The sequence below is a fragment of the Carettochelys insculpta genome, chromosome 5, assembly GCF_033958435.1.
Source record: "Carettochelys insculpta isolate YL-2023 chromosome 5, ASM3395843v1, whole genome shotgun sequence".
NCBI lineage: Eukaryota > Metazoa > Chordata > Testudines > Carettochelyidae > Carettochelys > Carettochelys insculpta.
Genome location: NC_134141.1, coordinates 129,772,487 through 129,798,977, shown reverse-complemented (window position 1 = coordinate 129,798,977; position 26,491 = coordinate 129,772,487). Strand labels below are relative to the sequence as shown.

Below are 26,491 nucleotides of genomic sequence, written 5' to 3'. Positions count from 1 at the left end.
AATGCGTGAAGACTGTAAATGTCATAGAGGAAAAGAAATGCCAGAGGATGTGGCATAGTCAAAGACTCTAACAAGGTTCAAAAAAGATATAGATTAAGTCTTACCAGGATGCATAGGAACAGTGTCCCTAGCTTTTGTTTCAGGAGCTGGGAATGGATGACAGAGGATGGATCACTTGATGATTACCTTTGCTGTACATTTCCTCTGGGTTACTGGCATTAATCACTGCAAGACAGGATACTGGGGCAGATGGGCCTTTGGTCTGATGCAGTATGGCCATTCCTATGTTAGGAAATTACTTAAGGGGTCAAGGAGTGATAAATAGATAGATCTGAGGACTTGTACACCCTAGTGCTTACTTCAGTTTAGATGAAGTTGCTTAAGCATATGGAAAAAACCTCTCCATCACTGATGTAAGTTACACCAACCAATGGCATAGTATGTCTGCACTAGCAGTGCTACAGCGGTTCAGTGCATCAGCACAGCTACACCACTGTAACAATTCTAGCCTAGACTACCCCTTTGATCGTATAATGTATAGGTGTTGTGCTCTACCCAGATTCACGTTCTGCACTTATCCTCTGTGATTTGAGCACTTCTCAGGACTAAGAAATTCACCACAGAAAAGACTTCTGACAATAGGATGTTTATCTGTGGGAATCTCCCCACAGGAAGAAGGACCACGAGCCCAGTCACTGGGGGAAATCACCCTCCCAAGGCAAGGGCTGAGTATGCATTTTCCATTTTCCATAAGCCTTCCCAAGGTCTGATTCTGTGAAACCTGCCATTTGGGAGCCAGCTTTCACAAGGGGTGCAGGGCAGTACAAAGGGTAACCTATCTCTGGCTGCACTACATGGAAGGGAATTTATTACAGATTTTCTTTTTTTCCTCCTCCTCTCTTAGTTGTTTGGAGATTTTGCAGACTACAGAGTTGAAAGGCTGGAAATGTGGGTAAGTGTGGGCTGCTGCACATGGGTCTGGACAGAGCATGATATGTCTAAGCTGTATTGTGTGTGCCTGTGGAGTGGGGGCATAATTCTTTCTAGCTCATTTCAATAAAAGGCATCTTTTATGTAGAAGGGGCCTGTTCGAGTGACGGGGTCTGCAGCAAGGTTACTTTTAAACTGCGCAGCTACACAGGTGCCTAACAAGCCACACATGGAGCTCAGGGCTGCCGTGCACAGAGCTGTCATGGCCAGGACAGGGGTCTTTCTCCCCCAGCCTCTGCAGCTCCCTTTTGGGGCTGGAAGAGTGTGCCCCTCCCTTGGTCACAGCAACTCCCTGCTGTGGTGGAGGAGTGCATCTCTCCCCAGGGTGCAGCAGATTGCTGCCATAGCCAGGAAAAAAGCATGCTCCTCTGGCCCAAGCAAAAGGGCTGGATTAAGAAAGGGGCCTTAGGCTGCAATCCATAAATCCTCTGTGTCCTAGGTCAGGCCTTCCTGATGGTAGGGAAGGCTGCACCACACACTGTCGTTCCTTCATCCCTAGCTGGAACAGTGTCACTGCAAGTTCTGGGAAGCTCTGTCACTGTAGCTCCCATTGCCCGGGAATCATGGGCAATGGGCACTGCGGGAGTGGTACCTGCAATTGAGTGCAGGGCAGCATGGAGCCATCTGTTCCCCGCAATATCAAATAGGAGCTGTCCCAGTAAGCTCCCTGCACGCTAATCCCCATCCCACTCCACTACACTAAGTCCCTCCTAGATCCCCTACCTCAACTCCTGAGTCCCCTCCTGCACCCTAACTCCTTCTCAGGCTCAACCCCTCCACCCCAGCCTCCTGCACTGAGCCCATTCCCACACTCCAAGCCCTTTGGCCCCAGTCTGTGGTTTCCTCCTGCACTCCCAAAGACCTCATCCCCATCCCCATCCCAGATTTTGCACCCCCAGGCAGAGCTCTCATCCCTAACCCTGAGCTTCCTCCCATATTCCAAAGCCTTCAGCCCACCCCTCCTACAGCTATTCTACGTGCAGAATGAATTTTATTATGTGCACCAATATGGAGGTAATGTCTCATGTCATCTCCATATTGGTGCACATAATAAAATTCATTCTGCACATGAACATAAAAAATTAAAGGGAATAATGGTCTGGAATGAGTCATACACCTTACTATTGCCTTGTCATTTTCTCCCATCCCCACAGGAAATCCCGCCTCTTTTTTAAGTACTGGCACCAGCCGCTGCTGGCAAAGAGCATAGAGCACTTGGAAAAAGCAACGATAATCATCCAGAAGAGTGAGTATTGGGGAAGGAAGGTCTTATCCAATTCATAGCGTTTATTGGGGCAGGAAGCACAGGATAAAGTTCTTTCCCCAATCTCTTTCTCACTGCCGAGGGTCCCTTGATAACATCTAAAGCATTGAAGACAGGAAAACTTGACAGGGCTCCATCTCTAAGGTCACTCAAATCCTTTGTCAACATCTACACTAGAGGGTTTTTTGGCAAAAAAAGGTGTTTTGTCGACAAAACCCATGGAGCATCCACACTAATAATGCGTTCTATCAACACACTGTCAACAAAATTCAGCACTTTTTTGACAGCCTTCTGCCTCTTCCCCACAAGGAAGAAAGCCTTTCTCAACAGAATCTGTCAACCAAAAAGCTATGTGGACACTCCAGGGGACCCTCCATTGACAGACAGGGTTTCTAGGTCACTGGGCAGCCCTATCTGCTGTGCTTCCAGTTGTCTCTTCTGTCAAGAGAGGACCAGGCAGTCTGTCCACTCCGTCAACAGAGGGATCACTTTTTCCATCTGCTTTTGTGTGTGGATGCACTCTGTCAACATAAGTTTTGTCAGACATTCTTTTCCGACAGTAACTTCTGTTGACAGTTCATTGTAGTATAGACATAGCCTTTGCATTTGTGGTGTGAACAACATAACACTGAACTTCTCAGCGCCTTCAGCAATTGGGAAAACAGTCTGTGTGTGGACAGCAAAGGTCATATGCAAGGGAGCTGAGCAGGTGCAGGCTAGCAGATCTTGCTGTAAAGTGGATGTCAAGGGAATTGATTAATGAACTTGTGTCAGGATGAATTCTAAGAAGTCACAGGAAGCTGGGGAGAATAATCTGCAGGAGGAGAGACTAGCAAATTTCAGATCTCAGGGACGGGCGGTAGTGTGTGATCCAGGTGATTACTGCCCTGCTTTCTTGGCTTCTGATCTTGGCAGAGCAATGGGATGATGAGCAATATGTGCCCTGGTGAGAGACATGGAACAGCTTTATCTTCCCACAGTCTCTCTGGTATAGCTCTGTATTGGGCACACAGGTACTACAAGCTTTTTCTCTTACTTTGCTTTTGTTCCTTGCTGTTCCAGTGGAGTCTCAGTTCTAACTGTAGCTTCTTTCTGAACAGCTTACAAGGGATTCTGCTTCAGGAAGAGATACAAGGAGCTGGTGACTAAGCTGAGAGCCCAAGAGAAACAGTTGCAGAAGAAAGCAGAGAGAGAGAGGAACAGGCAACTGGAACTGGCATCTCAGGCCCAGAGTAAGTCACTGACAGCTTCTTCTTCCATCTGTACCTCCCTATGTCTGACTAGCTGTTTGCAGCTATCACAAACGCTTCCTGGTCTGACTGCCTTATTCCCTCACAGTAGCTAAGCCCTCAAGCAGCCCTCAGGCTGCACTCTCTTTCATGCTGCTCCAGAGCTGTGGATAGTTAGAGGCATAATACACCAGATTTTGTGAAACTCTGCTCCAGAATGTACCTCCGGACAGGCAGCCTCTCCACTTTGAAATGCAGGCGCTTTCTCGTAGAGGCTGGGAATTGAGCTGTGAAATCCCATGTGCCTTGGGCTGCAATTTGGTCAGGCTAGTGTGTCTTTCCGAGCCTCCTACTGAGTTGGCTTCATGCCATCTCCTACTTAGAGGTGTCATTTAATCCATAGAGTGTGGGGCTGAAGGTGGCAGCAAAGCAGGGACCCCACCCCTTCTCACTCTTTTCCATGCTCCATAGTCAGGTGGGATGGAGAAGTTACAAGCTCCATGGACTGAAGTTCCTCAGAGTTCCTTGTCTTGCAGCTGCCATGCTGCCTGCTGGAAAGGCAGAACCTTCCCCATGGCACCCCTAAGTGTGGTGGTATGTACCCAGATGCTCTGTCCCCTGGTGAGATGAATCATTTCCTGTGGATTTCCAATGTCGTTTACTCCTTCCTCTTGCTGCAGGAACAACTGCCTCACCAGTCCCAGTGCCACGGAGGAGACATCCTGAGCCCCTCCCCCGTTCTCAGCCTGGAGTTAGTTCTTTGTCACAGCCACCAGTACCACACCCTCGCAGCAAACTCACAGAGGTAATAATGTTGGCTCTGCATAAGGTCCGATATTCAGGGATACCTCAACATGCAATCTTGGGAGAATCCTCCTGTCTGCATGTTGTCAGCATGTGATCCAAGGAGAGCCATACTTCTCATCCATGTAACCAGGAAGGAAGGGGAATTCATGCCCAATATTGTGAATTTAAATAAACTAAATCTGGTAAATCCTTGGGCAGGGCCTGGTCTAGGGAGAACTGAAAGTAGAAGGTTGGTGAGGTGCTATTCTGGTCTCCCACTGGGCATGCGCTTGAGGTCATCTGTGATATCTTAGGCACATACTATAAATGTCCCACATCTCTTGCTCCTTTCTGCCTTTGCTGTTGATTTTCAATAGGTCTTGAAGCATTGGGTAAGTTCCAAGAGAGTGGAAGGAGGCTAGCATTGTGCCAGTTTGTAAAGATGACAAATGGGATGACGGGGGTATTTATTGGCCCATCAGTCTGACATCAATCCTAGAAAAGATAATGAAGTAACAAAACAGGACTAGATTAATTAAGACTTAAAGGAAGGTAATGTAATTAATGCAAATCAACATGGGTTTATGGAAGATAGTTCCTGTCAAACGAACATGGTGCCTTCTTTGCAAGACTGATGGATACATACCCTAGTATTAACTTAAGACATGTAAATTTCTGTCGTGCATTTGAGGTCAGTATTGTATAATGTTTTGATTTGAAACAAACTGGGAGGATATGAAATTAACCAGGTACACATTAAATAGGTTAAAAGCTGGCTAACAGACAAGTCTCAAAATGTAATGGCAAAAAGAACCAGCATCAAATGGGTGTTTTTCCAGTGGAGTCGCACAGAGATCAGTTTTTCTTTGTGTGACTGCACATGTCCATTCCACCTCAGGTCTGTGTGCTGGCCATATGCACCCATGCGGGAAGTTCTTCCCTCAGCAGTGTCTATAGGGGAGTGGCTTTGGCCCCAGAGCATGATATAATTGGCACTGCATGCTCCCCTCACCCTCTATTCCTTCTTTTTCGCCAGTGGTGGTACCATGGAACTTCTGTGCTTCAGCCAGTTTTACTCTTCTCTTTGACAGTTTCTTCTTAGCCTATATAGTTCTCTTAGTAGCTCTTAGCTTGTAGCACTCCAGACTGTACTTAGCCTAGGCAGTGGGCATGCTGCAGTCTCCAGGCTTCAAATCTGTCTACAGTGCAAGTGTGCTACATGTGTTAGTGACACATACAATGGCTGTCTGAGGTGTGTAGGCAACATGCAAATGTCAGCTTACTCTCAACCCTGGGACCACCTGGAGAAAGTGATCAAAATTGCCCTGGCACTACTTACATCCCTGCAGTGCTGGATAGTACCAGAGAGTGGCCTGGAAGGAGACCCCTTCAGTGTTCCTACTTCCTCCTTCCAGCTTGTGTTGGATGCCCTAGATATTGGCTGGGGTGTATGCATTGGCAGTCTCTGGAGGGTTGTGGACCCCCGCAGAGGCAATGATGCATAAAAACATCAAAGGGCTCAGAGCATTTCATCTGGCCTGTGCGGTCTTCGTGCCGCACACATGGGGCCAGGTGGTGCAAGTGCTCATACACAGCACAGCCTTGATATTCTACATCAACAGTCAAGGAGGACCATGCTCATTGGCTCTGTGCCAGGAAGCATTCCACCTGTGACACTTCTTCATCAGCCACAACATCCACCTGGAGGGGTGTGCAAAATTATTCTACTTAACCTCTGATGACAGGAGAAGAAACAATAGGCTCAAGTTGCAGCAAGGTAGATTCAGGTTGGACAACAGGAAGAATTTTGTAACTGTCAGGATTGTTAAGCACTGAAATAAATTGCCTAGGGAGGTTGTGTTAGACAGACACCTGTCAGGGATGGTCTAGATGATCCTTGGTCATAGAATCGTAGAACATGAAGAGACCTAAAAAAGCCATCAAGTCCAGCCCCCTGCCCTAGGCAGGACCAAACCCATCAGATCAGTCCAGCCAGGGCTTTGTCGAACTGACACGTAAACAGTCCTAGTTCCCTCAACCTTTCTTCATAGGTCATATTCTCCAGCCCCCTAATTATTTTGGTCGCCCTCCGCTGGACCCTGTCCAGTGTGTCCACACCCTTTTCATAATTGGGGGTCCAGAAATGGACACAGTACTCCAGATGCGGCCTCACCAAAGCTGAATAAAGGGGAATAATCACTTGTCTGGATCTACTGGCAACGCTCCTCTTGATGCAATCTAATATGCCATTAGCCTTCGTGGCTGCAACGGCACACTGTAGTCTCATGTCCAGCTTCTCATCCACTACAACTCCCAGGTCCTTTTCTGCAGAACTACTACTGAGCCAGTTGGACCCCAGCCTGTAACAATGCTTGGGATTCTTCTGGCCCAAGAGCAGGACTCTGCACTTGTCGCTACTGAACCTCATCAGATTTCTTGCAGCCCAGTCTTCCAATTTGTCTAAGTCACTCTGGACCCTATCCCTACCCTCCAACATATCTACCTCTCCCCCTAGCTTAGTGTCGTCCACAAACTTGCTGAGGATACAATCCAACCCCTCATCCAGGTCATTGATAAATATGTTGAACAGAACAGGACCCACAACTGAACCTTGGGGCACTCCACTAGAAACTAACTGCCATCCTGACATCGAGCCGTTGATCACTATTCGCTGGGCCCGACCTTCTAGCCAGCTTTCTATCCATCTTACCGTCCATTTATCCAATCCACATTCCTTTAACTTGCTGACAAGAATATTGTGGGAGACCATATCAAAAGCTTTGCTAAAGTCAAGATAAATCACATTCATTGATTTTTTCCCCGTCCACAAAGCCAGTTATCTCATCATAGAAACGAATCAAATTGGTCAGGCATGACTTGCCCTTCATGAATCCATGCTGACTATTCCTGATCACTTTCCTCTCCTCCAAGTGCCTCAAAATGACTTCCTTGAGGAGCCCCTCCATGATTTTTCCAGGGACTGATGTAAGACTGACTGGCCTATAGTTCCCTGGATCATCCTTCTTCCCTTTTTTAAAGATGGGCACTACATTTGCCTTCTTCCAGTCATCCCGGATCTGTCCTGATCTCCACAGCTTTTCAAAGATAATGGCCAAGGGCTCATCAATCACATATGCCAACTTCCTCAGAACCCTGGGATGAATTAGGTCCAGGCCCATGGATTTATGTACATTTAGCTTTTTTAGATAGCTCCTAACTTGTTCTTTCCCCACCAAAGGCTGTCCACCTTCATCCCACAGCGCATCACTTATCACATTAGTTTGGGAGCTGTCCTTGTCCATGAAGACAGAGGCAAAGAAAGCATTAAGTACTTCAGCTTTCCCTACATCATCTGTCGCTGGGTTACGTCCCTCATCCAGTAGGGTCCCCACACCCTCTCTGATCACCTTCTTCTTGCTAACATGCCTGTAGAAACTTTTCTTGTTATCCTTCACATTCCTCACTAGTCGCAATTCCAGTTGCGCTTTAGTCTTCCTAATAACTGCCCTACAGTCTTGAGCTATACATTTATATCACTCCCTAGACATCTGTCCAAGTTCCCCTGAGTATGGGGAACAAGATTTGATGCCCTCATGAAGTCCCTTCTACTTCTATGATTCTACAAATAGAAAACTCACCTTGTAGTGACAGACTCAAGAATGTCTCTTAGCTGAACTAAGAAAAGGTTACTCATTGACTTGATTAGCCTAGAAGTATCTACAATGGGAACCAATGTTTATTCACAGGTTTTTCAGCCTAGCAAAATATAATATGATCCAATGGCTGGAAGTTGAAGCTGGACAAATTCAGATGAAATGTGGTGCAGATTGTTAATGGTGAGAGTACTTAACTATTGGAACAATATACCCAGAGTTGTGGTGGATTCTCCATTACTGACCCTTTTTAAGATTAAAAAATTTCTAAAAATTGTGCTCCAGAAGTAATTTTGCAGGCGGTCTGTGGTCTGTGTTATTCAGGAACTTGGACTAGATGATCACAGTAGTCCCTTCTAGCCTAAGAATCTGTCAATTTCATAATCACCTTCCTTTTCTCTTTCTCTCCTGTTTTCAGTCAACTCCTTTTGATAATTTTCTGCGCTGCAGGCCCTGTCCTGTGTTGGGGACAGAGCGGCAGACAGGAGAAGAGGAAGAAATGAGGCACATCAAGAGGGGAGGAACTCTTTGCTGGTTCACAGAGACACAGGCCCACAAGGTTATTCAGGATAATGGGGCATTTCCTGGCTGGCTGCATGGGATGATCAGCAGAAGGTGAGCATCATGGGGGCCTTCAGCCTACCAAGGGACTATGCTGCACAGGCAGAGGCTGGTGTGTCCTTGTAGAAAGTGTGTGTGTATGTGAGTGGGGGTTTGGGTCCCTGGAAATAGCATGGACTGGGTTCTCAGTGAGCTAGGAATAGAACACAAGGCCATTCTGCTCTGGAACAAATTCCCATCCAGACTCATGTCAGGGGGATTGAGTGGCTTATGGAGCTAGGAGTAGGAATCAGGGCCTTTTACTTCTAGGTCACTCGTTCCAATCCAGGGTGGCAACATCTGATGCTCTTGATCTGACTTTTATCTCTGTAAGGGAGTGAGAGGAAGGCCAGGCAGGGCAGGGCTAAACAGAGCCTGTTTGCCCAATTAGGCCCACCCTGGTTCACCTGCAGCCAGTGTCAGTCCTGGAGGCAGCATAAAAGGAGAAAAGCTAGCCCAGTTCAGGACTGACCAGCCAAGAGGCAGGAGCTGGCTCTGACGCATGCATGACTGGAGCCAAAGCTGCCCCCAGAGGATGGAGCCTCCAAATCCTGCCCCCAGGCAACAAGGGGGAGAATCCCAGAGAACTCCACTCCCATGCCCCAGACCAATACTACAGCCTCTAGGGTGTGGGCTGAAGACCTACACCTCGGGCTTCTAGGCACTGCAAGGGGCCTAACCACTAGACCACCCTGCCATCAGTGGGAACCGCATACCATCCCCTATTTTGATGGAGTGGTAAATTTGATGAGGCCAAGCAGGCCCACCACCACAAGAGGGGCAACTGTCCTGGGGCCTGATGATTTGAAAGTACCCAGGGCTCCTGGCTGTGGTTGCTACAGCTGCTGTGACAGCCAGAGCACCAGGCCGTTTAAATCACTCCAAGACTGAGGGGGTTTGGGGGAGACATGGGGATGGAGACGGGACGAGACAATGCTGCACAGTACACTCCAGGGTGCTGCAGAGGGTTGGCTGCCCCCAGCCCTGCCCCTTTCCACCTCAGACCACAGCCCTTCTGCCAGTGACCACACCCTTCCAAGATTGTGGAACGCCCCCCTCCCCCCCGACATCCTCTGCCTCACATGCACACACATCTTGTCCAGGGGCCTGGCAAGTCTGTCGGCGCCCCCAAGGACAGGGCAACCATGTAAATCTGGACTGCTTGGTAATCTGAGTTCATTTAAAATAAAACTATTTTAACACAATTAAATGCAAAGTTATATGTCTGGAATCAAGGAATGCAAGTCATATCTACAGGCTGAGGGACTAAGTCCTGGGAAGCAGTGATTCCTTCAAGGATTTAGAACTTGTAGAGCACAAGCGACTGAACATATAATGTTCTGGCAAAAAAGAGATCATGGGATGCGTATAGAGGAGCAGTGAGGTGATTTTAACTCTGTATATGGAGTTCAATGCAGCAATACTGTTGTCATAGATCCATGATACACCCAGCCTTTAAGCAGTCCCCTTCAGTGTGCCAGACTCCCAAGTAATCATTCCCTTCCTTCAGGGTTAGCTCTGGAGCCTCACTGCCTCCTAGGCAGAGCCAAGAGGCTCTGGGCTCTGTTGGTTGCTATGAGTTCAATAAGCTGAGCTGAAACAGACTACTGGTAACAATTTGGACAATTTTCAGGGACTAATGCACACCAGCAAGTGTTCACAGTGACAATTAGTCTTTTCAAAAGACATATATGAACATATTAGTTAACCAGAATAGAGGATTGGAAGTCCTTACATTAGCATACAAAAATAAAGGTTAAAACATTGTCCATTCTGGTGAATCCAGAGCAATTCACCAGCCATTTCAGGTTCTAGCGCTTGGTTCTTTGTTAGCCTCAGGAGTGAGCCACTAGTTTCCTCCAAAAGCCCACGCTTTTTTTCCCTGACTGCCTTGTCTCGAGAGATACTGTGGGTGAGGTATTTTATTGAACCAACTTTTGTTGGTGAGACAAGCTTCAGAGCTACACAGAGCTCTTCCTCAAGTCTGGGAAAAGTACTTCCAGCATTGCAATGCACCTGGATTGAAGGGGACAGGATAAAGTGAGTATTGGCTGCATCATAGAGAATACTAGAGGATGGGAAAAAGGGATTGGCATTCCTGAGCAGGGAGAACATAGGGGTTTATTGCTGACTTGGGAATTAAAATCTTTCCTGTCTGCTTTCAGGGAAGCTGAGAACTTGCTGATGGACAAACCTCTGGGCTGCTTTCTGGTTCGAATCAGTCAGAGCAGGCCAGGCTACACCTTGTCATACAGGTAATACACCCACTGTTTTTCTTCTGCCAGGAAGTAGGTGGTGAACTGTAGGGGGCAGTGCTAGCGTAGAACATCAGCTTTCTCATGGACTGAGATACTGAGGCTGGTGTTAGACACCCCTGACCTAGGTGCTGTAGACATACCCCAGCGGGAAAGATGGGGACTTTGAGAACCTCTTAGATCAGAGAGAGCCTCTTTCTTTTACTGAGCATTAGATGGATTTATGAATGATGTATAGAAGCTGCACGACATGAGCTGCAGGGGATATTAGGCATGGACACTTCATGGGGACCTGGATGTTGTGCAGTTGATGTACATGCGCTATGTAAGGGTGTATGGAATTGGGGCTGAGGTGATCGGCACTTGATGTGGATGCTCCATTCACCCCCATGTGCACGTATATGGGAGCCGAGGTTGAGGGCATAGTGAGTATGGATACTGCTTGAGAAGATGCCATATTGTGTGGGAAGGGGATGCTGTGTCTAGGTCGTGCACTGGGAGGATCATACTGAAGGAGGCCCCATATAGGAGGTTTTGCCTAGAGTAGGGACAGGCTGTAGGTGGTTGAGATGTGTAAGTGGCTGATATACTGAGAGGGGAGAAATGAAAAGGGGTCCCTTTCAGGGTAGTAATTCAGGAGTATAGGCCTGTAAGACAGAATGGGCTAATCAGTAGTCAGACTCTAAGGTCAGCAGGGACCACTGTGATCATCTAGTCTGATCTACGAACACAGGCCAGAGAACTGCCCCAAAGTAATGGCAATTGTAGATGTATTTTAGAAAACCATTCAATCTTGATTTAAGAATTGTCAGTGCTAGAGAATCCACCACTACCTCTAAATTATTCCAATGATTAATTATCTTCACTATCAAAAACTGGAACCTTTTTCCAGTCTGAAGTTAGTTAACTTCAACTTCCAGCTGTTGGATCTTCTTATACCTTTGTTGGTTAGACACTGTTATAAAATTTCTATTTCCCATGTAGGTACTTATAAACTGAGATCAAGTCATCTTTAATTTTCTCTGTGAGAAGGTAAAGAGGTTTAACCTCTAGGGCAGCATTTCCCAACCTTTTTGAGGCAGGTACCTATTTTGACAATTCAGGAAGACCTTGTGACGCAAGGCAATTCAAAACCAGAGTGAGGGAGAAGAGTCTTTCCTGGGAAAAACACACCCCCTGCACCCCAGCTTAAACCCCTCTCAGCCCCGCTCCCCAAATTTAAACCCCTCTCAGCTAGGGTTGCTAGATATTTGGAAAACTTATACAAGACGGGCAGCCCCACCCACGGGATCCCCAGCCAGGGCTGCCTGTCCCACGTAAGATTTCCAAAAACAGGCAGGGGACAGGGACCCTGGCAGCCCTGCAACTGGGAGCTGGCTGGGACATGGAGCCCTGGCCAGCAGCACCAGCTGTGGGATCCCTGGGTGGGGTGGAACCCCTGCAGCCCTGCTGCTTGAAGCCTGCTGGGGCACTGAGCCCTGGCCTGCAGCGCCAGCCATGGGATCCCCAGCCAAGTTGTGGGGGAGCCCCTGCAGCCCTACATCTTTACACTAGCTGGGACGCTTAGCCCTGGCTGTCAGCACCAGCTGTGGGATTCCAGGCAGTGGGACAAGGGATCCCACAGGAGCGTGATGGGAGCTGGCTGGGGCATGGACCCCTGACTGGCTCTGTCCCCTCTGTGCCCCCATCCATAGGCTTAAACCTGTCTTAGCCACCCTGTCCCCCACCTACGTCACAGGGGAGTTCCAAACTGCCACTGCTGACCCCCGCAGCTCCTTTGTTGGGCTGCCTCCTTCTCTGCCCAGCTCCCTGCAATCTTTCTGCTCCCTTCCCCACATACAGCTGGGCAGTTCCATGTCCTGCAGGCTTAAATGATGCTCATTTTAATTGGTTTCATGGCAGGATCCCTCCTGGCAGCTGTTAAACCAATTAAATTGAGTTCCATTTCAGCACCACAGGGCAGGGACTGGGAGCTGAGAAGGAGTCAAGGGGCTGCAAATGTTTTCTTAGGAGCCCAGCTGCAAACCCTTAGAAAATCTAATGGCGACCCATGGGTTGGGAATCCCTGCTCTAGAGTTTATCTCTATAAGGCAGAGCCAGGCAAAATATGGCCCATGGGCTGGATTCAGCCCACTGACATTTTGGATCTAGCTCACTGCGGCTCAGCAGATCCTTCTGGCAGGCTGTCTGGCTACTCTAGCCCCACACACCATTCAAAGTGGCTGGCTGGTGGGGCTAGCATGTGTGTTTCTGTGTGGCATGCAGAACATTGGAGAGAGGGGTTCTCTGCACCCTGCTCCCAGCACCCATCCTCACAGCCTTCCATTGGCTGGAAATTGGCCAATGGGAGCTGCCAGAGCAGTGTTTGCAGGCACCTGCAGCATGCGGAGACCCAGTGCCTCCCTCCTACCAAGGGGCATGCCCAAGGGAGAGCCTGCCTGATGGTCCCTTTGGGCTGCTGGCCAAAACCCACCTTTAGTAAGTGTAACTGCCCACAGGCAGACTTGAACCTGGGACCTCTGGAGCTTAGAGCAGGAACCTCTACAGTTTCAGCTAAAAGACAGCTGGCTCTCAGCTAATACTGTAGATCAGTGTTTCTTATACTTTTTGAGATCACAGAACACAAAACAATAATATTTTATGCAGAAAAACCTATGAAAATTTTCTTAAAAAGAAACTGTTGTCAGATAAAAGAAAGAACAAAAAAACAAAACAAAACAAAGAAAAAACCAACCAACCAGCAACATATACAGCAAAAACAAAATATGAAGTACCAGGTATGATAGCAATGAAGCAGCAATGCCCTAGATAAATTCATGGAGGTTAGATCTATTAAAGACCATTAGCAGGCTGGGTAAGGAATGGTGTCCCTAGCCTCTGTCTGTCAGAAGCTGGAGATGGATGACAGGAGAGAGATCGTTTCCCATTCAGTTCACTCCCTCTGGGCACCTAGTATTGGCCACTGTCAGCAGACAGGATACTGAGCTAAATGGACCTTTGGTCTGACCCAGTATGGCCATTCTTATGTTCTTATTACAATTGTATCTGGCCTTAATAACAAAATATATATACCATCAGTGTATTTTTCCAAACATTCGTGGCACTTCTGTGAGTTAACACCAGTGTTCCATGGAACATAGGTTAAGAAACACTGCTAAAGAGGAGACTCATCCAAAGATCACATTAACCCTTTTGGCCATAACATCACCCTGGGAGCTCATGTTCAGCTAATTGCCCCCAGCAATGTCCAAATCTTTTTCAGTCACTGCTTCTCAGAATAGAGCCTGCCATTTTGTAGATATGTACCTATGAACAAAGGACATACATTTATATTTGGCTGTATTGAAAAACATATTGTTTGCTTACTTTCCGCTTTCCAACCAAGTCAGTATCAGTGGTGATCTCTTTTCTATTATTTTTATCTCCCCAAATTTTTGTTTGATCTGCAAACTTGTCAGTGCTAATTTGTACCAGGTTCACTGATAAAAATTTTATATAGTGTTGGGGCCAAGAACCGTATCAGCCTATTTCAACTGCCCATGACCATGCTTGTCTGGCTCAGAGCAGACTGTCAAGAAGCAGGGCAAAGACCCTAAATTGGTTGTATTTATGTTCTGTAATTAGATTTCACCAACCAAGGAACAAGAGAAAACGCCGCAACCCCTATAACAGCCTTACGCTGGAGTCACAGACCATCCCATTGGACACTCCAATCTATTCTGCCACCCAGGAAAGGTTGTCTTTATGATAGATGGTCCCTTGTACAAAAAAGTGCATCAATATTCAGGTTACTCTCAATGCCAAAGGAGCAGTCAATTGCACTGCAGATTGCTCGCCAAATGCAGAGCTTGTAGCCAATTCTGTAATTAACCAAAAATATTAAAAGAGAGGAAGTGAGAGTTATTTACAAGTTTAAAGAAGGTAACCTACACACATGAGTTACAGTCTTAGATTTCACAAGGTAATGGGCACAAGTAGAATAAGTTAACTCCATATGTCCTTTGGGGCTAACTGAAGCAAAACAAATAGAGGTCTTTTGCTTATGCTTAGTGATTCATGTCCTGACAGGTATTCTGTACAGCATATAGACACCTATGGCTGTCCCATATCAGTGGGCAGGGGTTTGCGAGGCTCAGGCAAAGGGTCTGTTTAACTTCTCTGGACAGGCGCATGAACACTAGCATCCTGGAAGAGTCGAACATGACCATCATTGAAGCCATTATCATTCATCAACAACTTCATTGGACTGGTCACATGGTTTGGATGTCTGATCAGCACCTCCCAAAACAGATTCTTTTTTCCAAATTGAAGGAAGCACAGAGCAGCATTGGGGGCCAGCAGAAGTAATATAAGGACATGCTGAAAGCACACATGCAAAAGTGCAGCATTGGTGTCAACACTTGGGAAAACCTTGACCAAGACCATCCCCAGTGGAGAACAGTAATCCATGAGGGGGTGGCACAATTTGAGAAGTCCTTACGCAGTGCAGACAAGGAGAGGTGAAGAAGAAGAAAAGAGCATGAAAAAACTGTCTCACACCTTTCCAACAGCTACCAGCACCTGCCTCTTCTATGATAAGATCTGCAGCTCCAAAACTGGGCTGATCAGCCATCAATGAACTCACAAATAGGAAGGTGACATGAAGACGTCCTACTCATTATCGAGTGATCGCCATCATTATCGAGTGAGAGAAATGTTCAGGCTTGGGCTGCAGCTCAGTCTTTGGGATTCTCCCAGTCTGAGGTTCCTACAGCCTAGCTCCAGCCTGGTTCTCATAATTAAACAGACTCTTAACCTGACCCTTATTCAGTAGGCATGGGCCAGCTGTGGATTTTAATTGCAGTGTAGGCATACCCCAAGAGTCCTACTAGCAAAGAAGAACCTATCTTCTCCTTGTCAAGGATTTTTGTCTACCCCACAGAATTCAAGTCATTGGGATGAGTTCATGTGTATATCTCATTTTGGGGGGTGGTGCTGAGACATACAATTAACAAAGTCTTTATTCTTTGATTTCTCACAACAGCTCATTTGGTTTCACAGCTCTTTTTGTTGGGTAGGATCTAACACCTTCTATATGAAGCTGCCATTTGAATTAGAAAATTCTGTTAAGTTTGAGGTATTACACATTTACAGAGACGAAGGGTCCTGTGGCACCTTATAGCCTAACAGAAAAGTTTTGAGCATGAGCTTCCGTGAGCACAGACTCACTTCATCAGATGCTGGTCTTGGAAATTTCCAGGACCAGCATCTGATGAAGTGAGTCTGTGCTCATGAAAGCTCGTGCTCAAAACTTTTCTGTTAGTCTATAAGGTGCCACAGGACCCTTCGTTGCTGTTACAGATCCAGACTAACACGGCTACCCCTCTGATACATTTACAGAGGTTTACAGTGCAAACAGTCAACATAAACTTACACCAGGGGCTGTAGAAGTTATAAATGAGATCAATACATGAAGTATCCTGTAAGCATTTCATTAGTCTAAACAGTAAACACATTCCTATTTACTCAACTTGTAGTAGTAGGCATCCTTCAGTCTGCATAGACTATGGATCGCGCCCTTTATAGTTTCAATTGAGGGCTTCATTTACAGCGTCTACTGTGACTATGAAGACCCACACGAGAGTGTCAGTCCTTGCTGCATCTCTTGCAGATGTGGTGGGTGTCTGGCAAGTCCTTATTGTGCTTTCTGTGCGCTCGCTTCTCCTCTGCTAGCTGTCTGATCCTCATCTCGCCCTTCTGAAGGCCCTTGTGTAACCCCTGCCTCCATCTGCTGCGGTCATCTGCTAATTCTTCCCAGTTGTCCAGCTCGATGGCTACCTCTCTGAGGTCTCTTGCAGACATCTTTGTAGCGCAACTGGGGGCATCCAGGAGGTCTTTTGCCAGAGGCCAGCTCACCATACAGGATGTCTTTTGGAATCCTTCCATCATTCATCCTGTGGACGTGGCCAAGCCAGCGGAGCCGACGCTGCCTGAGGAGGGTGTGCATGGTTGGGATTCCAGCTTGCTCGAGGACGGCGGTGTTGGTCACTCTGTCCTTCCATGATATTCCAAGGATGCGCCTGAGGCAGCGCAAGTGGAAGACGTTCAGCCTCTTTTCCTGATGGGCATACAGGGTCCAAGTCTCGCTGCCATAAAGGAGGGTGCTGAGGATGCAGGCTCTGAAGACTTGCATTTTGGTGTGAGTGTACAGCTTGTTGTTATTCCACACTCTCTTGCTGAGACTGGACAGAGTTGTGGCCGCTTTTCCGATCCTCCTATTTAGCTCAGTGTCCAATGACAGGGTGTCAGTGATGGTGGACCCGAGGTAAATGAACTCGTGGACGACCTCTAACATATAGTTGTCAATGCTGATTGATGGGGATTCAGCAATATCCTGACCGAGTATGTTTGTCTTCTTTAGGCTGATGGTAAGCCCAAAGTCCTTGCACACTTTGGGGAACTGATCCAGCAGTTTTTGACGCTGGTCTTCTGTGTGAGACACTACAGCAGTATTGTCCACGAACAGCATGTCTCTGATGAGGACTTGCCGCACCTTAGACTTAGCTTTCAGCCTTGCAAGATTAAACAGTTTCCCATCAGATCTTGTGTGCAGCAAGATGCCCTCTGTTGAAGATCCAAAGGCATGCTTCAGGAGGAGTGCGAAGAAGATCCCGAACAATGTCAGAGCAAGCACGCATCCTTGTTTGACACCACTCCTGATTCTGAAAGCATCCGATAAAGCGCCGTCATAATGGATGGTTCCTCTCATGTCTTTGTGGAACAACTGGATCATCTTGAGTAACCATGGCAGACAGCCTATCTTGTGGAGCAGTTTGAACAGACCATCCCTGCTGACCTTGTATTTTCACAGAATCATAGGGCTGGAAGGGACCTTGGGACGTCATCTAGTCCATCCCCCTGCTTCAAGCAGGATCAACCCCTACTAAGTCATCCCAGCCAGGACCTTGTCCAGCCGGGACTTAAAAAGCTCAAGGGATGGAGAATCCACCACCTCTCTAGGCAACGCATTCCAATGCTTCACCACCCGCCTGGTGAAGAAGTTTTTCCTAATATCTAACCTACACCTTTCCCTCTTCAACTTCTGACCGCTACTCCTTGTTCTGCCATCCGACACCACTGAGAACAATTTCTCACCCTCCTCTTTAGAGCTCCCCTTCAGGAAGTTGAAGGCTGCTATTAAATCACCTCTAAAGTCTTCTCTTCTATAAACTAAACAAGCCCAAATCCCTCAGCCTATCCTCATAGGTCTTGTGCTCCAGACCCTTAATCATTTTTGTTGCCCTTCACTGAACGTCCTCTAGCAAATCCACATCCTTTTTATACTGGGGGGCCCAAAACTGGACACAATATTCCAGATGTGGCCTCACCAGTGCCAAATAAAGAGGAATAACTACTTCTCTAGATCTGCTCGAAATGCTCCTCCTAATGCACCAGGCCCATTAAATCACTCCAAGACTGGGGGGGTTGGGGGGAGACATGGGGATGGAGATGGGACGAGACAATGCTGCACAGTACACTCCAGGGTGCTGCAGAGGGTTGGCTGCCCCCAGCCCTGCCCCTTTCCACCTCAGACCACAGCCCTTCTGCCAGAGACCACACCCTTCCAAGATTGTGGAATGCCCCCCTTCCCCGCACATCCTCTGCCTCACACATGCACACACATCTTGTCCAGGGGCCTGGCAAGTCTGTTGTCCCCCCCCAAGGACAGGGCAGGCATGTAAATCTGGACTGCTTGGTAATCTGAGTTCATTTAAAATAAAACTATTTTTACACAATTAAATGCAAAGTTATATGTCTAGAATCAAGGAATTCAAGTCATACCTACAGACTGAGGCCACACCATCGTGGGTTCATTCAGCTGCACATCTACCAATATAATTTATGCCATCATGTGCCAGCAATACCCCTCTGCTGTATACATCGGACAAACTGGACAGTCTCTACGTAAAAGAATAAATGCACACAAATCAGATATCAGAAATGGCAATATACAAAAACCCATAGGAGAGCACTTCAGTCTCCCAGGCCACACAGTAGCAGACTTAAAAGTAGCTATCCTACAGCAAAGAAATTTCAGGACCAGACTCCAAAGAGAAATTTCTGAGCTACAATTCATCTGCAAATTCGACGCCCTCAGCTCAGGGTTAAACAAAGACTGTGAATGGCTGGCTAAATACAAAAGCAGCTTGCCCTCCCTTGGTGTTCACACCTCCAGATCAACTGCTGGTAGTAAGCCTCACCCTTGCTGACTGAGCTAACCTTGTTATCCCCACCCTTGCTCTGGCTTATTTATACCTGGCCCTGCAGATTTCCAAGACCAGCATCTGAATAAGTGAGTCTGTGCTCACGAAAGCTCATGCTCAAAACTTTTCTGTTAGTCTATAAGGTGCCACAGGACCCTTTATTACAACAGTTACTAAAGTAGGGATGAGATTCTGATAATAGAGGGAATCAAGCTATCTGGAGTAGCTCACAAGTGCGAGTGCCAAAGTTACTAACCAGATAAAGCACTCCTAAAGTACTGAACAGCTTTAGCATGGAGACACACACAGTCCCCTTGGTCACTCTGGTCTATCTTGCCATGTAGGCAAGCTGGGCTTTGTAATAGATGGTTACTTATACCAAAATTCTCAACAATGTTCAGTTTACTCGATGTCTGAAAGGACTAGTAATTTGCCCCAGGTCAGTTGTACCTCAGATTTCTTATCATAGACAGTGCTCCTAGCCAAAAGTGTAATAAACTAAAGCTTTATTAACTAAAGGAAAAAATAAGAGAACTAATGACAATCTTAAAGCTAGTAACCAGACCCATACAAATGAGTTACAATCTTAAGCTTCAAAAAGTCATAGACACAGCTGTAATATGCAAGCTGTGTATGGCCTTTATGGGTAACCCAAAGTAAGTAGCTTGCAGATTCCTTGCTTTTGCTTACAAATATTTCTTTCTTCAAATTCCAAGTGACACAGCATTCTACTCCAGCATTTTTATTTCCTCCTCCACAGTTCAAGATGCTGGGATGATTTGATGTGCAAGTGTCCTCTTCATGGGTGGAGGGGAAATGATCAACAAAGTCTCTGTCCTTTGATGTTTCACAATGGCTTATTTGGTTTCAGCCATTTTCTTGTATGCAGTACCCGCACTTTACGCTAATTAATGCTTCTTTTCTGTTCAGTGAGTTACACAATTCCAGAGGGTTACAGTACAAACACTCAGGATAGCTTTATACAATGGGCTGAAGATATTAGAAGTGTGATCAGTATGTGCAACATCTTATAAACATTTCATCAAATCTAAGCATTAAACATATTCTTAGCAACTTAACATCTGAAATAAAAAAAAAAAAAAAGACAAGCCAGTACTCAGCTAGCTCCCTGCCCACTTCCCCCAGCCAATTTCAGGGCTGGGGCTGCTGAGGTGCCAGTACTCAGTACCGGCAAGTAATGGCACAAAAAAGCATTGGTTTTAACAATGATAACACACAGGTGAGCCGGACTGGTTTTCAGCAGTATGTTTGTCAGTTTTCCCTGAGGCCTAAGGCCTGTGGCATTAGCTGACACCTGCTCTGTTAGCATCTTAGAAAGCTTTTCTATCTAACAAACAAAGGGATAACATGATCCAATGCCTGGAAATTAAACATAAATTCAGCCTGGAAATTAGCAGTTGCTTACCAGTGAGGGTGATTAACTATTGTAACAATTTACTAAGGTTGTGGTAGACTCTCCATCAGCCATCTTTTCACTACCTTTGACTTACTGCTCAAACCCTCTTCTACTTGTGGCTCTGCTTTGCTCCATGGTTAGAGTCTTGTCAGTTTATTGTGAGAGAAAACTGACAAGAATACACCAGCCCCTTTTCCCTTCCTTACCCTTTCTACAGTTTTCTTCTTCCAAGTCACGGATTCCCCTTGTCTGCTATACTAGAAGCACACCCACTAAATGATACCTCGTTTACATGTATAGCTGAGACCTGTTAGCCCAGTTTTAATAGATTTAGTGCATGCCCTGTTGCTTTTGTACCATTCTAGCTTTTCAATCAAAGTGTTGTGTTACTAACATGTTTTAGAGCAGTGGCTGGGAGTTGGGCAACCCAGGTTCTGGTGTTGGCTCTTTCATCTCCTTTCTGTGACCTTGCGAAAGTCACTTCCCCACGCTATACCTCTGTTTCACCTCCCAGCATTTGTTTATTTAGTGTGAATCCAGGGCAGGAACCATTTCTCACTAGTGTCTGTGCGGCACCCAGAGCTACGGGGCCGTGTTCTTAACTGTAGCCTCTAGGCACACCTGTAATTAAGAAAAGCATGCAGAGGTTTTGAGGCCCAGAGCAGTGTATCTATCTGATTTTCAAGGTCTAAGAGCCGCTGCAGACATTACATGATTGAGATGCAGCCCAATGCACGTTATGTGATCCTGGGAGAGGACCGAGCTCACACCTCGCTCACCGAGCTGGTCCAATACCATCGAACCACGGGAATCCAGCCCTTCATGGAGATGCTGACTGTGCCATGTGAGCAGGTGGGTATTGAGGACTCCAGTTTTGCCTTATGGGCAAAGCATGAAGGAGCTTGAACTGTGCCCTCTGAACTAATGGAATATTCCCAGTGGTAGTGTTGCTTTCTGCCCCCATAGTAAACATCCATTATGTTACCAGCTGGTCAGGCAGCCAGACTTCTGCTGCCTTTATTTTGCTTTATTGCAACTAGGCCAATGATTCTTGATCTGGGGCTCAATCAACACACAACGGAAGTACAAAAAGCAGTCATGTAGCACTTTAAAGTGCTACATGAGTGCTTTTTTGTTTTGATAGAATACAGACTAACACGGTTATTTCTCTGCCACTATACAACTGAAATACTTGTGATATCCTCAGAGCCACACAGGTAATATATATTGTGTGGCTGTGGCCCACATAACACAGAGCGAGCCCACTGTGGTAAATACAATGAGAACCACTAAACTGGGCACAACAACACACATTATTAGTTTGTCAGGAGGAAGAATGCTCCTGTTCCCCCTAGCAATCCCAGAGAAGCTGCAGCAGCCGAGCATTAGGTCCCCTCTACCCCAGTTACCATCCTTGGCAGTGGCTTGCACAAACCCACATTGCTATTTTGGAGGCAGGGGAACTCCCTTAGCTGGGTCCTTTGCTCCTTATCCTGGTCTGCTGTTCTGGGAACTTCTGCATTTAGGAATTTTGCCTCTGTCTGCTGACTCGGGGGCTCCTGCAGCTACTCTTCGGTCTTTGTGTCTTCTGAATTCTGCTTTCTTTCCTTCAGAAAGGTGATGGGGACTCTGATTATGAGGAGCTGAAATTCTCCACCCTGGCCATATGCCCAGCAGATGGGGAGAAACAGTCTCAAAAGGAACAGGCTGGTCTTAACAGGGCACCTGCTGTCAGCTACATCCAGCATGTAGGAACAGCTGCTGTTCTCACACACATGCAGTTCAGGAAATCAAAGAAACGTGAAGAGCAACAGCCAAATCCAGGCAAGGAGGGAACAGAGCTGAGTCCACACGAGGCTGGAGTGGCCAGACAGGCCATTCCACGTCTCTACCCCTCACTGCGATTGGCAGTGAGGGAAATTCAACAGGCGAGAAGGTTGGCAGATTCTGCCTATCAACCCTATATCCCTTGGACACGTAAGCAAGCCCTTTGTGTCCAGAGTCTCTGTGGATAATTAAAAGCTCTTGCCTAGGGACAAAGTGAGGAAGAACGCTCCCTACAAGTGGAAGGCAGTAGTCTCCTCCCTCGTGCAGGTTTTCTAAGCTTCTCATTTTTCATGGACTGTGGTTACATGGTCTCCGAATCAAAGATGTGTTCTCTGGGAGCCACAAGATTTCCAGCTCCCTTTGTCCTATAGAGCAGATGGTGTGGGAGCCTCTGAGCGTGACTGGTACAGGGGTCTGCAGGGGTTTGGTGAGGAGGGCCCCAGTGAGATTGAGCAGTGGGAGTTGTATGTGTGTAACAGAGGGGGACTATCTCTGCTCACCTGATATTGTTCCTGTATTTTGCCCTGTAGTTCTCATCACACCCCTCAAATGGCTCCTCTGCCAAGCTGCAGCAGAAGTCCCAGCACTGAAGGTTGCAGAGGCCTTTCTAAGAGTGACATGGTAAGAGCAGGGCAAAATGGCAAGTGGTAGATGCAGTTTCTCTAGGAAAGTCAGAGGAACAGAGGGGCCATTTCATCCTATTGCACCTGTGGCTGCTTGGAGAATCTCTCTGGGTCAGCGCCTGTACAGATTTGGAAGTGGAGGGTAAAATGGGAAAGCAGCTGCTAGCAGAAGCTAAGAAGGTTACTGGGGGGTCTGCACCATAGGAAGATCAAGGGAAGAGCATTTTCAGCATAGGATTTTGTTGTTTCAGTGCCACTGGGGTGAACACAGTGCTTCAAAGGCAGAAACTGCATTTGTGTTCTGCTATGTTCAGTTTCATATACAACTTATGGATCAGAGGGTAGCCCAGGAGCTAGTGGGGAGACTCTGAATAGGCAGTGTTAGGAATGCAGCTGGGGCAGTGAGTAGAGAGAGAGAGAAACAAGGGGCCGAGCTGTGGATGTGAAGTAGGAGAGCTGATACTTGATGTGGGAGGAGAGAAGAGCCAGTGATTGGGTTTGGGTAAGAGCTGACGTAGTCTAAAAAAGCAGGACAGTATTGTAGCTATATTATGTGGGATGGATTACAGAGAGGGTACCGGGGATGTGCAGAGAATGCCCCAGGGAAGGAGTGACCTCTGATAAAAGATGGTCAGAAAGACAGGGTCAGGAGCTGTAGCAAGACTGGAACACAGCACGGAGAAAAAATTACTGCTGGAGAAAAAACAAGGTTCTGGAAGCAAACAATTGAAACAAGCGTAGCCAGTGGCCATTGGGTCCTGTAACAAGTACAAGTATGTGAAGCTCAAAGACAAGGTTCCTGAGATCTTTGGGAGCTGAAGACTCAGAGGCTATGTCTACACTTACAGAAAACTTTGAAATGGCCGTGCTAATGGCCAAATTGAAGAATACTAATGAGGCGCTGAAATGAATATTCAGCACCTCATTAGCATGCCGCCAGCCGCAGCACTTAGAAGTGCCATGGTTTGCTTGCCCATGGCTTCTCTACATGGGGGTCCTTTTTCTAAAAGACCCTGCCAACACTGAAATCCCCTTATTCCTATCAGCTGATAGGACAAGCCGTGTAGACAAGCAGCAGGCGGTATGCTAATGAGGTGCTGAATATTCTGTTCAGCACCTCATTGGTATTCTTCAATTTGGCCATTAGCATGACCATTTTGAAGTTTTTTTTGTGAGTGTAGACATGGCCAGAGGGAAAAAAACAAATTACCAACAGCTCAAGCCAATGTTCACTGCCTCCACAGGGGCAGAGCTTTTTCTTGACAGGTGATGGGGCAATCATCTCCCTTGGGTGTCAGTGTGTGGTGCTAACTGGTGTGCTGGGAAATTCATAGGTGGCAAGGCTAAAAGAGACTGTGAGAACATAAAAACGGCCATGCTGGTTCAGGCTAAAAGTACATCTGGCCCAGTAGCCTGGACAGTGCTCAATGCCGGGTGCACCAGAGGGAATGAACTGAACAGGTAATCATCAAGTGAATCATCTCCTGTTGCTCATTTCCAGCCCTGACAAAGATGCTAGGGACATCATCCCTGCCTATCCTGGCTCATATGCATTTATGGACTTATCCTCCATGAATTTATCTAGTTGAAGTCTTGGCCTTCACAATATCGTCTGGCAGGGATGCTTATGTAGTGTGTGAAGAAATACTTTGTTTTTTTTGTTTTAAACCTGCTGCCTATTAATTTCATTTGGTAAACCCTCCTTGTATTTCCAGAGGAAACTATAATCCATCGGTGATCTTCTAGAAAGCACCATCCTACCCATGATGTATGTAGAAGCTGTCTACACCAACACGTACCACACAAAGATGGACTACAAGCCGTTAGGAACTGATGATAATGTCGTGGCACAGCTGGGTGCTGAGTTGTGTGACTTTGTTCTCACCCACAACCATTTCAGATTTGGGATTATTTAAACCTTTACGTCAGTGGCACTGCTACGGGTAGCCGTATGGCCCCACAGTATGGCTGATTTAGCTCTTGTCCCCAATCCTTCTCCTCTACTTGTCCTGCATTGATGACATCTTCATCTGGACCCATGGGAAGGAGGCCCTTGAAGAATTCCACTGGGCTTTCAACATTTTCCACCCCGCAATTAATGTCTGCCTGGGTCAGACCACACAAGAGATCCACTTCCTGGATCCTATAGTGCAAATAAGTGATGCTCATATAAACACCATCAGTACCAGAAACCTACTTAGCACTGTACTTACCTACATGCCTCATCCAGAATACATCTTGTGATCCATTATCTACAGCTAAGCCCTAAGACAGGGATGGCCAACCTTTTTTCACTGGGGGCCACATGGCAATTTTTTACAAATTCTGGGGGCCAAACACAAAATAGCACCAAATCCACCCCCCAACGCCCAGGCTGAACCCCTCTCAGCCCCAAACCCTCCCTCCACCTTCATGCTTAATGCCTTGCAGCAGTCCCAAACTGGCCCCTCATCCCCAGGCTTAACCCTTCTTAGCTCCAAACCTGCCCCCTCACCCCCCAGGCTTAACCCCTCACAGCCCCAAACCTGCCCCCTCACCCCCAGGCATAACCCCTTGCAGTCCCAAACTGCCCCCACCTCCCATCCCCAGGCTTAAACCTCTCACGCCCCATCTTAAATTCCTCGCCACCCCAAACTGCCATCCCACCCCAGGTTTTAACCCCTCACTGCCTCAAACTACCACCACCCTTCCCCAGGCTTAAACCCTTCACTGCCCCAAACCACCACCTGCCCCCAGGCTTAATCCCCTCACCATCCCAAACCCAGGATTAATTTACCTTACAAAAGAACTTTGGGTGCTGCCGTCCCCTACTGCACCTTCGCAGCTGCATGGGTGCTTGGCTCCCCCCATTTAATAGGACAGGATTCCTGGGCACAGCTAGAGAAATCACTCCAGTGTATCTTTGCTTAAGATCTGGGCTACTCACAGCCCCAGGCTGGGGTTTCCTTCTTACTAAAGCAAATCCAACCAGGCTTCACAGCACTTCTGCCAGCCCTACTGCCCAGCCAGAAGCCACACAAGCAAACCCACAGACTTCTCAGCTGCTGTATCAGCCCAGACCAACAGCCCCCAACTTCAGGTGAGAGGCTTTTAAGCTTATTTCACCAAACACCACCCTGGTCAATATATACTTGGATCTTACCCAAACAACCATGCAAAAGCCAGATCCTTAGATCTAATATGTAAGGTTTATTAATACAAAGGAAATAACAGGGTTAGAGAGAATAGTTAAAGCAATCCTTTACATGAATCAGTCATAGCTACTTGCTGCAGGCCAGCGATGTTATTTGCTGATTCTTGAAAGTTTCTGAAAGCTCATTTCAGGTTACATAGATTCAGTCATTGGAACATTGTAGTTCCTGTACCTCTGGGGTCCACATGCTGGGACATGGACCCTTGGAGACCACAGGACACAAGATCCAAGATGGACACTGCTAAATCCACATCATCAATCAGGGGGATGGGCCCACAGTCCAGGCAGGCTTAGCTCATGAGGACTGAAGAAGAAAGCAAATACCTGCCAGGGCCCATCTTATAACTTTTCATATGCGGAAGGAAAATTCCATTCTTTTCCATAGGTCCTGGCCCACCACCTGACCAGGTG

The 26,491-nt window shown here is 47.1% G+C and overlaps 1 protein-coding gene across 1 annotated transcript; it reads left to right on the top strand.

Moving 5' to 3' along the window:
• The first annotated feature begins 3,360 nt into the window (after positions 1 to 3,360).
• On the top strand, positions 3,361 to 25,199 carry LOC142013288 (hematopoietic SH2 domain-containing protein homolog). The gene is made up of 7 exons (XM_074994461.1): positions 3,361 to 3,486; positions 4,164 to 4,288; positions 8,341 to 8,537; positions 10,688 to 10,777; positions 21,124 to 21,289; positions 22,795 to 22,885; positions 24,603 to 25,199. The coding sequence occupies exons 3-6, from the start codon at positions 8,422 to 8,424 to the stop codon at positions 22,852 to 22,854; spliced, it is 432 nt and encodes a 143-aa protein (XP_074850562.1). The 5' UTR covers positions 3,361 to 3,486; positions 4,164 to 4,288; positions 8,341 to 8,421; the 3' UTR covers positions 22,855 to 22,885; positions 24,603 to 25,199.
• Positions 25,200 to 26,491: the final 1,292 nt, after the last annotated feature.